The 16573-nt window shown below is 41.0% G+C and overlaps 1 protein-coding gene across 1 annotated transcript; it reads right to left on the bottom strand.

Annotated features, from left to right (window-relative positions):
- Positions 1 to 838: 838 nt before the first annotated feature.
- CHRNA9 (cholinergic receptor nicotinic alpha 9 subunit) lies at positions 839 to 16283 on the bottom strand. Its single transcript, XM_004418999.2, has 5 exons — positions 16116 to 16283; positions 15679 to 15824; positions 14599 to 14753; positions 5126 to 5658; positions 839 to 2038 (listed from the first exon to the last, which is right to left on the bottom strand). The coding sequence occupies exons 1-5, from the start codon at positions 16177 to 16179 to the stop codon at positions 1497 to 1499; spliced, it is 1440 nt and encodes a 479-aa protein (XP_004419056.1). The 5' UTR covers positions 16180 to 16283; the 3' UTR covers positions 839 to 1496.
- Between the last annotated feature and the right edge of the window lie 290 nt (positions 16284 to 16573).

The raw sequence follows: 16573 nt of genomic DNA, 5'->3' as shown, positions 1-16573 counted from the left end.
ACGATAGCACTTGTTACACTATATTGTGTTTGTCTATTTTCTTGACTGTCTCCTCTACTAAACTGTGAGCAACTGGAGGTCGAAACTATGTTTTGTATTTGTTCCCTCCAAGGCTGACTTAGTACTCAGTATATAGTAGGTGCACAATAAATGTTTTTTGAATAAGTAAACACAAGAATAAAATACAATGTCTATATGTTTAAACCAAATACCATCCTCTCTTTCCTAGGTTAACCCTTGTCTTCCTTCCACTTCTGTTCCTTTGCTTGTTTATTTGTTTTTAATTGGTAACAGAATAGTCGAGGATTTGGAAGTTAGAGATGTGTATTAGTACTTGGATCAATTTAATCAAGGTGGAAGTGGAGGAATTTGAAGACACATTTGATTGAAAATAGGAAAAAAGTTGAGAAGCATAGGAAGTAATTTCGGGCAGAAATTCAGAATTAAGAATGAGAGTCTCTCAGTCTCTCCTCTCCTAAATCATGATCTGTCACGGCCAAAAGCAGTGTGGCTTCAGCCGACCTGGCCCAAACTCGGAGTGACAGTGCTGAGGGTTTGAATCCCAGCTCCACTCACCACCTAGTTGGATGTTGAGGAGGTAGGTCACTTATATCCACCTTCCTCTGATGCAGTTTCTTCCTCCTGAGAAAGAGGACGAGAAATACCTGCCTGCCTGGCTCACAGAACTGTTGTAAAGGTCAAAAGGGATCAGCCTTGTGCATCAGATTTGCTATGACACTCAAGGCAAATGTGAATCGTGTAGCTTTATCACATGTAGGAGGAACCCAATAAATGTTGGATGAATAATTGAACGAGCCCAGTTTGCTGATTATCTTACTTAAATCAAAGACTAAATGCAGGAATGACTTCATCTTTAGGGTTTATATAAAATGTAACCAATATATATGACATCATCATTACAAAGAAAGCTCTCTCCCCCATTAAGTTGCTGATCCTTAGACTTGCTTTATATGGGACAAAACTTTTTATTCCATCATTTGAGATATGGCTTGATATGCACCATGCCTGAGAAAGGTAACATTAAGACTTAACTCACATTAAAAAATATATGGCTATTTTCCTTTTTTAAAAGCATGTTTTAATAGGGACTAAGGGGAAAGTGAGTTTGTTTTGTTTTGTTTTAAATTTTAAAAAGTAATGTGGTGTATTTTGTTATCTGTACTGCTAAAGGGGAGGATAATTGCGTAATCTAGAGGCCAGCCATCAACCACTCTGGTAGGCTATAAAAGGAGTCCTTCTCTATTTCTTCCATCTCCCTACTCTTGAAATTTTGGACCTCCTGCTTAACTTGACAGGCAGCTATAATATTGATTTGAAGTTAAAAACAAAAAGTAAAGACAATATAATCCCGAAATAATATATATTATATACACATTTGTGTGTGTATATGTGTGTGTGTGTGCATCTGACTTGGAAGAACATTAGAGTAGATCACAGGGAATTTTACTGATTTATCCCCACATACCAAATGCCCACTAATCTGCTCTTGCTATGATCAAAATAGTCATCACAAACACCATAATGAAAAAAATCCACATGAAGAATCGGTCTATGACTTTTGCCACCTTCTTCCATTCACTCCCCTTGGAATTGGTGGCCTTGTGGTCTTTGAGGCACTTAGCGATGTATTTGATATTCCTCGTCAGCACTCTGTACCGGGCACAGTAACTGTCAGCATCCTGCGGGTTCTCACCCTCGCACCTTAAGTCATTCTTTAGGAGTTTGTTCATTTCCTTCTTTCTGGGAAGGTCTTTATTCCTGGCTGTTTTCATATTAGGTTCTGGAAGTTTGCCATATATCTTTGTGAGGTGGTCCTGCTCCCTGCCGTGGCGGGGGCCAAGGCAGCTCTCACCCACGTCATAGACAAATAAGATCCGGGACATGTATTTCAGGATGACCACCCTGGCCCAGTGTGGCACTGGCCGGGCCTCAGCCCCACAGAAGTGGATATTCATCACCATAATGGTCAAGGCAGTGGAGGCTGTGATCAAGGCCATCGTGGCTATGTAGTATTTGCCTGGAAAACAACAACAACCAAGTTAGCTTAAAACTGCCCTCATTTTTGGCTCAAAAAGAAATAAACACCTTTTCTAAGGAAGCTGTAGACACTAATGGTTACTAGTATAGACTTTTGAATCAAACATCCTGGGTTCAAATCCCAGCTCTGTCACTCACCAGACTTGTGACCTGGAGTGAGTTATATAATCCTGCTAACCCTCAGCTTCCCTCTCTGTAAAATGAGTATAATAATAGTATTTATCTCATAGGAATATGGTGAGGCTTATTTGAAATAATGCGTGTAAAGTTCTCAGCAGCGTCCTTTGCAGAGTTAAGAAGTTTGCAAATGTTTGCTGAGATCATGACAGGAAAAACTTCCACTTTCAACAAACAAACAATTAATGATCTTGGCCGGTTCTCAGAATTGTCTTTGGGCCTCATTGTATGAAAGCTCATTACTATTGGGTAAGAAAGGAGACACTGTGTCACTCTTAGTCTTTAAGATGTGATTGCATAAAGCAAATATTCACGAAAAAGGAAAATTAAGGAAGGAAATAATAAAGATAAGGGCACAAATTTATAAAATATAGTACCAAAAAACAAGAAGATAAAACCAAAAGCAAGCTATTTGAAATGAGTAATAAAATTGATAAACCTTTGATAAGGCCACTCACAGAATAGAGCTGGGGGTGAGGGTTGGGGAGTGGAGAAAGAGACAGAGAGGATGCAAAAGAGGAAATAATAGAAGAGAAATTTAGAAAACAATAAAGTAATATTATAAGTAGCTGTATGATAATACATTTGAAAACATAGATGAAATTTCTAGAAATATATAAGATGTCAAATTTAGTGTAAGAAGAAAGAACATTTGAATAGAAATGGAAATTAATCAAATACCTCTACCCACTCCACCCCCGAAAAGCTCTAAGGCCAAAAGGTTTTATATAGGGAGTTTTACCAAACTTTTAAAGAATAGATAACCCATATCTTATGCAAGTTGTTCCAGAAATAGAAAAAGAGGGAAAACTGCCTAGCTCATTTTATGAAGTCAATTTAGCCTTGATTCCAAAAGTAACAAGACAGGAAATATTAAGGCCATTTCACTTATAGACATATTTGAGAAAGTCCCATAAAAATTATTGGCTAACTAAATCCAATGGTATCTCAAAACAATAATTCATCATAATAAAGGAGGGTTTAGTTCCACATCAGAAAACCTAACTCACTACACTAATGGGGTAAAAGAGAAAACTCACATGATATCTTAACAGATGAAGACAATGCATTTGACAATGTTCGTCATCTGTTCATTATTTGTTAAAAGCTCTGAGTAAACTAAAAATAAATGGGACCTTTCTTAATATAGTAAAGGCTATGTGCCGGAAGCTTAGATCAAATGCTACACTTAATTCAGAAAACTTAAACACATTTCTAGAAGATTGGAAGTACATTTCATAGGTGCTACAAAGAACAAATTGTGATTGTTAATAAATATTCTCAACATCTGCGTACACCGTTCCTAAAAAGATACATTTCATATTATCACAGAAACAGGACAAGTAATGCTTGCAAAATTCCTGATACATGTCCTGAGACATCTCTCTTCAGAAATTGAGCCAGTTTGCTGTTGAATGTCACTGCTAAAGAAGAGAGGGATCTGCTAATTGATCCTGCCTCAAACTGAGTTATGATTGGATGTCACCACTGTCAATCATTTCTGCCTCAGGAGAAGTACTAAAAAGGCCAATACACCTCTTCCTCTTAATTGATGGCGGTGGGGGAGAAAACCTTCTGTGTCTATTTCAAAAAAAGGAGTGTGTGTGTGTGTGTGTGTGTGTGTGTGTGTTTTGCTTGGAGAGACACAAAAAGGAAGAAATCTTCAAACAGAGAAACCAATGTAGTAACATCTGAATATTGGGCAATACTAGACTCTGTAAAGGGTAAAAGGGCAGTATAATATCCCTTTGATATTGGTTTCCAAGTCTCTTGGTGTTCTGAAATTTCTCCTCATTGCTTACTTTAAGGAACTAAGAATTGGGTCTAGCTTCTGATTTGGGTAAGCATCTATTACAGCAACAAGTCACTGAGATAGAGGTGTTGGAGCTCAGTAGTATCCTTTGGTGGCAGGGAGTAGGTATTAACAGTGTAGGAGGGATCTCAGAGCAAGGTAGGTAAAGGAAAAAGGAGGCAGGAATGATACCCTCAGTCTACACTCCTACACTTAGAGGGATATTTCAATATTGCAGATTTTTGAAAACGTGGTCTACTTTAGAATCACCTCAGATTCCCAAGATTGCTCAATCAAACTCTCTGAGTATAGGAACCTGCATTTTAGCAAGCTCTCCCACACCTGTTATATCCAGCAAAAGTTGAGAATTATTCTATTAAGGGTAGATGGCGGGCTTAAAAATCTAGTTCATTTCTATCATGTTTGTCACTCTTCCCCGAAAGAGATCTCTTGTGATGTAAAAAGATAAAAATAGTCACTGTTTACTCAGTACTTACCATATACCAGATTCTGTGCCAAGCAATGACACAAAGGTAGCAATTACACAAATTTTGCAGGTGATGAAGCAGAGACTCGAAGATTAAATAACTCGTCCTTAATCAAGGAATGAGGGGTAAAGTCTGAGTTCAAATGCAGATTTCTTTGACTTCAAAGTTAGGGCTCTAACCTCTAAGCCTTAACCTTAACCTCTAAGCCAGAGGAACAGAAAGTGCATCAAAATTATGCTGAAGGCTTGTTAAAACAGATTGCCAGCCATCACTCCCAGAGTTTCTAATACAGTAAGTCTGGGGTGGGCTCTGAGAATTTGCATTTCTAAAATGATGCTGTGCTGTGGGTCCAAGGACCACACTTTGAAAACCACTGCTCTAAACTATATTTCCTCTCATTCCCTTTTTGTGTAAACCTAGAGACCATAAGACCAGTTTCATTTCCAACAGCCACATCTGTGTTCAAAGATGGCAGCTGAAGACACCAAATGAAGTTTGTGACAGCCTGTGTTGAGTTTGAAGTTGACCTAGTTGTTATGAGTTTAAAGGCACAGACAACAACTCCAATCACTACAAAGATAGGCTGCAAGTGTAAAACATTTGAACTCACCTATCAGAGGGACATTTTCTGAGGCCGGCATGATCTCTGCCACCATGAGCTGAAATACAGTCATGGCCAAAAGGATGGTCACTCCCAGGGAGACCTTTTCCCCAGAAGCTGCTGGGAGATAAAAACTCAAGGGAGCCAGGAAAGATATGAGGACACATGGGATGAGGAGGTTGACGATGTAGAATGAGGACCTCCTCTTCAGAAGGAGAGTGAAGGTCACATCTGGGTAAGGCTCAGAGCAGCAGCCGTAGGAGATCACATTCTTCACAGCAGGCATGCCATGGACCTCCCACTCCACATCTTCAATGAAGTCAGAGAGGTCTCCGCTGTCCAGGGCGTTGAATATGTCCACTTGATTGCCATTGTAGGTCCAGGAACCAAAGGTCAGGTTGCACTGCTGGTTATCAAAGGGGAAGTAGGTAACATCCACCACACAGGAGCTCTTGGTGATGACTGGTGCATCCCAGGTGATCAGTCCATCATACCGCAGGACCACATTGGTGTTCACAGGCTCAGAGGATTCATCGTCAGCCCTGGAGGTCAGAGGAGGAAAACAAAAGCCGCTTGCTAGAAGAACTCACCAACTCATTGCCCTGTGCCCATCACTTCAGCGTCTTTGGCAATGGATCCCACTTCTACCTGTCACCCTGGCTTGAAAATCTGGAATCATCTCTAATTCTCCCTTCTCCTCCGTTTCCCATAACTAGTCAGGGCCAAGTTCTCTTGGATTCTTCCTTTAAAGCATCTTTGGTCTGTGTCCCTTCCTCTTTATTCCCAATGCCACACTTTTGGTCCAGGTATAATGATTTAAACATCTAGACAAAAAGTAAACCTGTCCAGGCTAAAATCTGACAGGGAGGATCCGCTTACCTGATTTATTAACTTTGGGCACAAGACTGTTAAAACAGTTTTTTGTTGCTGTTGGAAGAGCTGTACGCATTTATTGTAGAACATTTGGAAAACACAGAGAAAAAAATCATTTACTCAATCTAAGAAATAATCATCTATTTTGAATATATCTTCTTTTTACTTTATCAATATTTATGTCTGTCATTTTGGGGGGGCAGAATTCCTATTTTCCTTTAGGGAATGACTCTTTCTCCACCACCATCGCAGGGCAGATAACTGTTGACCACAGTGCCCTAGCCTCCTCTGGCCAGGAGCTGCTTGTGTGACCCCAGCTGGGTCCAGCTCATTCACTCTCCGTGGAGTTTAGATCTTAAGCAGAGTGAACCAAAGACGAAAAACAGACACCCAGGTGAGGGCTCCCTGTAAAAAAAATCCAAAAAACTAAAAACAGCTCAATAGTCCCTGGTGTCTCGAAGTCTAGAGCAGTCCTGGTCTGTGCTTCCCAGGGCCTAGTCATTGATTTTTTCCTTTAACTCCATGAGCTGTACAATATCCTTCCAACAAATTCATTTTTTTACAAGGTAGCCAAAGTCATTTTCCAATGCTAACAATCAAGAACCTTAATTGATAAGTTTCTTTTAACATTTTAATGCATATTTTTCCAAGTCTTCCTTACAATTTTTTCCCTACAAAATATATTATGGCCAAACGTAATGTGGTATCATGGATTGGATCCTGGAACAGAAAAAGTACATTAGTGGAAAAACTTGTGGAATCCAAATAAAATCTATAGTTTAGTTAGTATTGTTTTAGTTTTAACAAATGTACCATGGCTATGTAAGATATAATATTAGGGAAAGCTAGGTGAAGGGTATACAGGAACTCTTGGTACCATCTTGGCAACTTTTCTGTAATCTAAAATTATCTCAAAATAAAAAAGTTAATTTACAAAAAAAAGATACAAAACTTAACAATATATGTGGTCATCTGTTCATATTCTTCTATGACATTATTTTCATGGCTAAATAGTATTCATTATATTCCATTATATAGATATGCCATAGTTATTTAACCAATTCACTGATGTTAGACATTATAGTTGTTGCCAGTTTTGCATTTATAAAAAATGCTGTAGTGAATATCCTTGTAGTTAAATCTTTGCATTTATCCACTAACTCTTTCTTTAGGTTAAATTGCTAGTAGAGGAGGTGCTAGATCAAAGAACTGGCATGTTTTTAAAGTTCTTTTTTTCCACTCGTTAAAAATTGGGCACTACAATGTTAGCTATAATAGTCTGATTGGAGTGGACCCATTCCCAATTGAGTCCACTCCAATTGGGTCTACTCCAGTCATATCCTTACAGCTAACATTGTGGTACTCAATTTTTTTTGTGTGTGTGTGAGGAAGATCAGCCCTGAGCTAACATCCATGCTAATCCTCCTGTTTTTGCTGAGGAAGACCGGCTCTGAGCTAACATCTATTGCCAATCCTCCTCCTTTTTTTTTTTCCCAAAGCCCCCCAGTAGATAGTTGTATGTCATAGTTGCACATCCTTCTAGTTGCTGTATGTGGGACGCGGCCTCAGCATGGCCGGAGAAGTGGTGCGTGGGTGTGCACCCGGGATCCGAACCCAGGCCGCCAGTAGCGGAGCGCGCGCACTTAACCGCTAAGCCACGGGGCTGGCCCCTGTGGTACTCCATTTTTAACAATGGTTTAGAGAGGGGATCTTTAATGTGGGTCTTATGAATATAACAAAATTAATTTTTAAAAAATGCCTGAACTTACCCTCTGTATCAATGAGAAATGTATGTATAGTTAGCTATATGAGAAGTGAGAACTATATGTGAAGTGAGAATATCCCTAACCCAACCTACCTTTCTCGGTGTAAGAGGAGAGATCTGGGAATCAGAGAGAATCTATTTGGAGCTAAAAAAATTGTATTAGTCATGGTCCTTGTAAGAAATGGATGGCACACTCAAATTAGATAATTTGAGGAGAGTTTAATAAAGGGACTATTTACAAAAGTATGGAAAAGGTATAGGGCAACCACATCAGTGCTAATAACAACAGAGCTATTACCATTCCTGGACCCGAAGAGGTGAAGGGAAAGTAAAATTACCAGGACATGGAAGGAAAGAGTTGCATGAAGAGGGTCAACATGACAAGGGTTATGACTTTCTGTCGAGGGACACAGCCAGCCAAAGACACAGCCTATGGGAAGGGATCAGGGGAATACATACTCTAACCTCACTCTCTTTGCTCCCTCCAGTTGCCTACTGGTGCTCCTCATTGGCCCAACCCAACGAGAAGCCAGAGGGCAAGGGAGCCCACTGTCTGAAAACATCATCCCAGCTACTCAGGAGGAGTTTAAAGACATTACCATTTAATCACTTCAAGACCAACATCTTATTGTTTTATCTCCCTGGTTTCTCTGATCATATCACTTTACAGCTCAGAACTTGCAATGGTTTCCTATGGCCCACAGAACACTTCCAAACCTCCTTTAGTGTTCTAGATGTTCCATGATGTACCTATCCCACTTTCTAGCCTATCTTCCACTGATATCCTTTATTTTTCCTCCACGAATCAAGGCTGAAACCCTAACAGATCCTGTGAATTTCTCTCTTTTACTCAAACTTTTTCTTCTATCTATAATATCCTCTCTTTCCTGCATGTACAAATCTGATGCATCCTTCAAGACTCAGCTCAAACACCACCTCCTCTGAGAAGCCTTCCCTGACTCTCCAGTCAGATGAAATCTCTCCATCTTTGAAGGGCCATGTCTCTTTATTTCTATGTTATAAGAGACTTACATTTTTACCTGGTATTATAGTTTTTACATACTTTTCTTATTAAACTCCTCCTTGAGGTCAGAGACTGAGTCTTAAAATCCTAATTTACCTCTCAACACACTACCAAATGTCTTACACAGAAGAACTTAACAAAGAAAGGTAGGAAGGTAGGTAAGTGGGTTGGTTGAATAAATAAGGCTTGTTCTCCTTTAGAAAGTAGCATGCATCATGGATATATCACAGGGAGATTTAGGTTCAAAACATGATTCATGTTTTGTAACCTTAGCAAGTTAAATCTCTATCATTTACCTGTAAAAGTAGAAATTATATCTTAAGATTTCCTTTTAAATTTTGTATTAATAACTATGTGTATTAATTTCTAATTGCTACCATGACAAATTACCACAAACCTAGTGTCTTAAACAATACAAATTTAGCATCTTTATAGTTCTAGAAGTCAGAAATCCTAAAATCAAGATGTAGGCAGGGCTGCATTCCTTCCGGAGGCTCTAAAGGAGAGTCCATTTCCTTGCCTTTTCCAGCTTCTAGAGGCTGTGTGCATTGCTTGGTGCAGGGTTCCTTCCTTCCAACACTCTGACCTCTGCTTCCTCCATGGCATATCCTACTCTGACCCTCCCACTCCTCTCTTATAAGGACTGGGCCCACCAGGATAATCTCCTCATCTTGACTCCTTAATTTAATCACACCTGCAAAGTCCCTTTTGCCATGAAAGGTAACATATTCACAGGTTTCAGAGATTTAGACGCAGACAATTTGGGGGCCATTATTCTGTCTACCACACTATGGAAAGCCTTAACTCTGCTTGACACGTAAGTGTCTAACACATACTATTTTCTTCTCTTCCCCTTCCCTCTGTTTCTAACTGGGTTCCATGTTCTCAACTAGAATATGAAAAAATTACAGGGACAAAATTTCAAAATGGAGGTCGAGAGAGCAGTGTTCACTAATATGGCCCTATGAGAGTATTTAAATTGTGTTCCTCTTCTTTTCCCTTTCCTCAGCCACTCAGTGTTCTTCAGGCAGCCCCTCCTTCCCTTCCACATGTGATCAAAGACTGAGTTGACTAGTCATTTTGCACTTGAGCAGACGGGACTTTCCCAGTGGGGGCTGTGAGAGGCCCGTGCCCCAGAACTGGAAGATGCTGGTGAAGGAGAGAACAGTGCAAGTCAGCTAGTTTTTTCAGTTCCAGGGAGTGTCTGGAACCTCAGCACAGACTTGTCTGTTTACTCAATCCCACAATCCCTTTCTTTTTCCATCTCCCTTGTCTCCGTCTTTCACATATTCCCTTTTTCTTCCCCTCTGTGTCAAAAAGAGTCCTCCTCTTTCTTTCCAAGGCTAACTTCCCTTTTTGTGCTGGGATTCTTTTCCTCCTCCCAAGTCTCCTTCAGGATTTCACCTTTCTTCTTCCCTCTTACTCTCTGGTTCCTCTAGTCCCTTCCCAACTCTGTTCCCAAGTCTCTCCTACCAACCTCCCTTCCTCCCAGGCACTTCCCACCTCCCTCGTCTCTCTCCACGCACTGCTCTCAAGAGTGATTGATACACGCTGCTGTCACTTCTCCATCTTACTCTTATTCCTGAAATTTGGCTTCTTCCCAACGTGTGCTCTTTCTTTCTTTTTTTTAATTGCAGTAACATCGGTTTATAATATTATATAAATTTCAGGTGTACATTATTATATTTCGATTTCTGTATAGATTACATCATGTTCACCACCCAAAGACTAATTACAATCAATCACCACACACATGTGTCTAATTGTCCCTTTCGCCTTCCTCCCTCCCCCCTTCCCCTCTGGTAACCAACAATCCAATCTCTGTCTCTATGTGATTGTTTGTTGTTGTTTTTATCTTCTACATATGAGTGAGATCATACGGTATTTGACTTTATTCCTCTGACTTATTTCGCTTAGCCTAATACCCTCAAGGTCCATCCATGCTGTCACAAATGGCTGGATTTCATTGTTTCTTATGGCTGCATAGTATTCCATTGTGTATATATATCACATCTTCTTTATCCATTCATCCCTTGATGGGCACCTAGGTTGCTTCCAAGTCTTGGCTATTGTGCATAATGCTGCAATGAACACAGGGGTGCATGTATCTTTATGCAATGGTGTTTTCAAGTTCTTTGGATAAATACCCAGCAGTGGAATAGCTGGATCATATGGTAGTTCTATTCTTAACTTTTTGAGGAACCTCCATACTGTTTTCCATAGTGGCTGCACGAGTTTGCGCTCCCACCAGCAGTGTATGAGAGTTCCCTTCTCTCCACATCCTCTCCAACACTTGTTGTTTCCTGTCTTGTTAATTATACAATGTGTGCTCTTTCAAAGGTCATTCACGGCTTGCAAATCGCAAATCTAAAGATCTCTTCTAAGTCTTTATCCTGTTCAACTCTTCCCAAGCATTTGACACTGAGTTGTTCCTAGACACCCTTTCATCTCTTAGTTTCTATGATACAACTCTCAGTTCTCATTCTACCTCTTTTACCACGTCTTCTAAGTGTCCTCTGTAAATTTCTTCAATGAAGAGCTTCCTCAACTTTGTCCTCAGGCATTTTCTTTCCTTCCTTGAGTAGTTCTATAAGGACTTAAAGGGTTTTTCATACCTCTATCCTTGACATTCTTTCCAGGCTTAACACTTGACTTTGCAATCTCTTTATTGATTGTCTCCATGTGGATGTTCCTTTGGTCCCCCAAACCGAACAGGTCATACACCAAACTCACCTTCTTTTTCTCCAAACCTGTTCCTCTTCCCCCTCCTTTGTTTTCAATCTCATACAAAAGATTTGCCATCCTCTCAATCCTTTAAGCTACTTAAGTGAAACTTAAAGCTAAATTCTAGACAAATCTTTCTGAGTATAATAGGGCACCCAGTTCCTCATCAGGTCTAAAATCCAAGTATTAAAGCTGCCCATTAAAATCCAAACATTAAAACTCTCTCATAACAAATGCACATTTGGAATTTCTGTAATCCACTCTTTACCTAATCTAAAAATGTTAGGAATCTTTGCAGCCTCTTATACTAACCATTACATTGGCCATATACTTACACTAAACAACCTCACTGGAATTTTGAGCCCCAATTTATTAACTCCTTTATTGATTTGATAACAAGGCCAGTATCTGCTTGAGCCATTATATTGCTAAAGAGCTCACTGCCTCAGGAAAATTCATTGCTCAAGTTATTAGTTACTATTTTTTTTAATTGCTTATCTTCCCTTTAACTTCTACTCATTGTCTTGAGCTTTGTCCTCTGGGGCAATTTTCTCTCTTTTCTCTCTCTTATTTTCTCTATGATTGCCTAAGATAGCCATCAAGTCCTCCCAAGGACTTCTCTCTTCCAAACTAAGCATCAACAAATTCAATGTTCCTCATATGAAGTAGCTTCTGGACCCATCACCATCCTGATCACTCCCTAAAAGTCTAGCCCCATGGACAGGCACCACTAGTGAATCCAGATGTTAAGCATCTTCCTGCCCAGACTATCTTTATCACACCTGATTGGCTCACCTGCCTTATACCTCTCTTTCCTCACCCCACCACCAAGCAGCAAGCCCATTTTGTGGTCTACAAGGTTCTGTACCAGCTTCTGAGAAGTAGTGATATGGTATTTGGGATCAAAAGATTCTGCAGGTCCAAGGATTCAGCTAGAAGGACCAGGGTCAGGGAAACAGCTATGACTGGGTTTCCTCCTTTGCCCCATCCTACAACTCTCATCTATTCTCATTTCAGTTGGTTAAAGGAATGCAAATGACATCCAATCATAGCTACATTTAAAGTTTCCTCTAAATAGTAAAACTCTGACATTACTGAGAAGGAGAACGCAAAGGAGAATAGAGGATCTGAAACAGAACTGTCCATGACAGGAGGGCAGAGAAGCCTAAAGAGTCAACCCAGAGGAACAGAAAAGAGCTGATTAGTCAGTGTGGTGAAAAGGCTGTGTGTGAAAGGAATGGGGAACAGAACTCACACATCTCAAGGCCAGTGATTGGGGAGGAAGGGAGGAAGAATGGGGACAGAATTTACCAAAGCCACAGTAGGTTTGTGTGAGCTCATGAGCATGTAACTGGCTTCTCTAATAACGGGAGACCAGGGTAGGCTTAACTTAGGTTACCATGCAAGCTTGCAAAGAAGCAGTTCAGTAAGAGCTGGTCACTGCTTCAGACAATCAAAGGAGGAGGGAAAGGAGAACCAGCATTCTGTTTGTTTTCCAGGGAGAATTGTTAGCACTTATAGAACGCTATAAGCGATCTATGTAAACTGTTTTCTCTGATCACTCTCCTGCACCCTGTGGGTGAGAGGAGGTAATGAACAACATGGGTCATTCTCTTTCTCCTGTGCTTGTGTGGGGGAGTGGCTGGGGGCGGGGGAGTTTCGTGGGGAGGTTGGTGCGGAAACCAGAGTAATAAAGCTCTAGCACTTGGAGGTTACCTTGCTTGGGAAAGGATATGGAAGACTCCTCTGGCCACTCAGAGTGAGGAGTGGTCAGAAGGATCAGGGCTATGCTTCAAGAGTGCATGACCCTTGGACGAGCTCTCCGAGTAAACAGTGAGAACAAAGTTCTCAAAGGCTGCAACTCAGCAGTGTTGCTTCCTGAAGGGAAACTCATGTCCACTAGAAGGCTGAGCTCTCAGGAGAGCCTCCCTGAACTACCCTTCGTTCACCTTGTTCTGAGTCAGAGAGGAACCTCTCCCAACCCACAGAAACTTGGGCTCCAGAATAAAAAGAGAGAGAAGCCCTTTTGACAACAGGTAGAGCAACTGAGCCTGAATTGTGGCAGAGAAATCCGGTTCCTTCTCAAAGTGCGGTCCACGGACCAGCAGCACCAACATCTGGAGCTTCCAGAAATGCAGAACATCAAACTCTACCCAGACCTACTGAATCAGAATCTGTATTTTAACAAGCTGCTCAGGTGATTCATGTGCACTTTGCAGTTTGGGAAACATAGCCCTTTTCTCCCCATTTACTCAAGGCCCCTTGCCCTGGGACCAGGAAAAGGCCAACTGGTGATCTTATGATCTAGTTCATCCTCCACTCCATACAAAATCCAAAATCCATAGGCCAGCTTTTAGCTGGCCCACTCTAATTTAACCTTGGTAGTATCATTGTTACAGATACATGGTCTTGGACAAGGGAGCACCACTGTTATGGATTGAACTGTGTGCCTGAAAAATTCATATATTGAAATCCTACCCCTCAGCACCCCAGAATGTGAACTTATTTGGAATAGAATCGTGGCAGAGATAATTAGTTAAGATGAGATCATATTTTTGTAGAGTGGGCACCTAATCCAACATGACTGGTGTCCTAATAAAAGAGAAAATATGGACACAGAAAACACACAGACAGAATGCCATGTGAAGAAGAAGGCAGAGATTGGGGTGATACATCTATAAGTCAAGGAACAGCAAAGAATACCAGCAACCACCAGAAGCAGCTAGTGGGGAGATTCTCCCTCACAGCTCTTAGAAGTAACAGCCCTGCGGACACCTTGATCTCAAACTTCTAGCTTCCAGAACTGTGAGACAATACATTTCTTCTGTTTAAGCCACCCAGTTTGCGGTACTTTGTTACAGCAGCTGTAGAAATCTAATACAGTGTCTAATACAGTTTCTCACCTGAAAAGGGGAATGTAACTATAAGCTTTTATGACCTATTATTTTATCATCTAAGATTTTATGACCATCATTTCAGAGCCTAGGAACATGAGCTGGTACTTAACATGCATGTTTTAAACATTCCTTTTTCTTTACATTCAAATTCTGTTAAAGTGACAAGTTCATTTCTGAGAAACTACCGACTTGCACTTACTTGTTATATAGGACAATATCCGGCCTCCACACCAGGTCGCTGGGGATCCTGATGGAGTCCAGTCCATCATACTGGTCTCGATTCCAAGTGAGATATGCATCATGCCAGATTTGGCGGATCCATAAATAGGCAGTCAAAATTTGGTTTCTTTCATCCTGCACAATTAACCCAGATATAGCTGTCCAATAGACATCTCAACCAAATGCCCTCCATCTCTAGAACACTTGTTCTTCACAACAAGAATTCCAAGAGCACTAATCTGTTTTCAATAAGTAAACGAGAGCTTTTCTAGTCTATCCCATTGATTGACTGCCAAGGCCGTATTTTTTTCTACTTGATTTAGTGTTTGGAATGTAAGGCAAATATTTAAGTCATCAGATCTTCACATAGATTAACTGCCCAAATTTTTCTGAAAATTGATCAACTGATGGTTCACTTAAATGAGAAAGTCAGGAAATATCTACAGTGTACAGAAGAAAAGTCTTTCTAGTTTCATAACTGTGTGTAATTAAATACATATAAGCACTAAATAAGGTATCTCACCTTAAGACACCACCTTTCTTTCAATTGGGATAAAATTCACATAACATAAAACTCACCATTTTAACCATTTTAAAATGTATGATTCAGTGGCTTTCAGTATATTCACAATGTTGTGCAACCATGACCACTATCTAATTCCAGAACATTTTTGTCACCCCAAAAAAGAAACCCTATGACCATCAAGCAGTCAGTCACTATTGCCCCATCCTTTCCACAGCCCCTGGCAACTGGTACTCTGCTTTCTGTCTCTACGGTTTTGCCTATTTTGAACATTTCATAGAAATGGAACACATGATGTGTAACACCATCTTTCTTTAGATGATCTAAGACTGTTAATGGCCGGGATTAGGTAACATTTAATGAAATTAATTTTGTAGACGCTTCCTTCCCCTGGGGTTCCCTTCTCCCACCAGCTGGCACACAGAGCTGTATGTTCTTATTCCCTCTCAAACTCCCAGTTAAGACAGTCCCTTTGGAAAGCACTGTTAGTTTCATTCTAAGCAACATTCCGAAGAGTCACCACTATATGTTACTCACCATGTCCTTAATCTGAGAAAGTGTAATCTGCAGCGTGACATTCAGGACTTTATCTGTATCTTCTACTGGACGAAGAGCATTGGAGTAATCTTCAAAAAGGTCATTAAACAACTTCTGAGCATATTTTCCATCTGCTGTTTCTACAGCTGCTCGAAAAGAGGGACCCGGATCAACATTCAGTGTTGTGTGTATTTCAAGGCAAAGAACAACAGACAGAACAAGAATTGGGGATGACCCAGCACTAGCTAGGGACAAGCTTTGGGTCAATGAGAGTTATTTTTCTGACATGCCCTACCAGGATCAGCACGAATCAATAAAAAGCACAGAACATTTCCTTGCAGTTAGATCATTTGTTCTGTTTCCTGGCCCACCCTACCTCCCACCAAAGAAGCGGCCTCAAATGAGGCAAGATGGTTATACACTCACTAGCCTCTTACCTCTCAGTCTGGAGGCAGCAAAGTAAATCCAGCAAAAGGAGATGCAGGAATGGGGCCAGTTCATCTTTTCCCTAAGCCTCTATAAATTCCTAGCCAGGCTGCTCGATCTTCCACTTCGCTCTGTGAATGGGAAGGGTCTGGGCACCAGGATCCCCCTCTGTCGTAGTCTTGCTGTGGCAGATGGAGAGCTCAGACTTGCAGTGCACATGGGCCTGAGGTCCTGAGATCCAGACCCGCCCTCCCTCCCCTCCGGTAACCTGAGACTGGCAGCTCTAGCAGCTGAGATGCCTGGAGCCTGGGGTGGGCTAGGTCAGGGAGCACTGCTCTGGGGGAGCTGTCCCAGATGAGAGGCCCCAGCCACGTGCAGCAGGAACATCCTGACCAAACTTTCAGGGGAAGAGAGGTAGGAGCCCAACACCCCAAATCTCCATCTAAGCAGAATGAGTGCTTTCTATGCC

Source organism: Ceratotherium simum, chromosome 8 (assembly GCF_057802395.1).
Source record: "Ceratotherium simum simum isolate JZ-2026a chromosome 8, ASM5780239v1, whole genome shotgun sequence".
NCBI lineage: Eukaryota > Metazoa > Chordata > Mammalia > Perissodactyla > Rhinocerotidae > Ceratotherium > Ceratotherium simum.
This window is presented reverse-complemented; position numbering and strand designations above follow the sequence as displayed.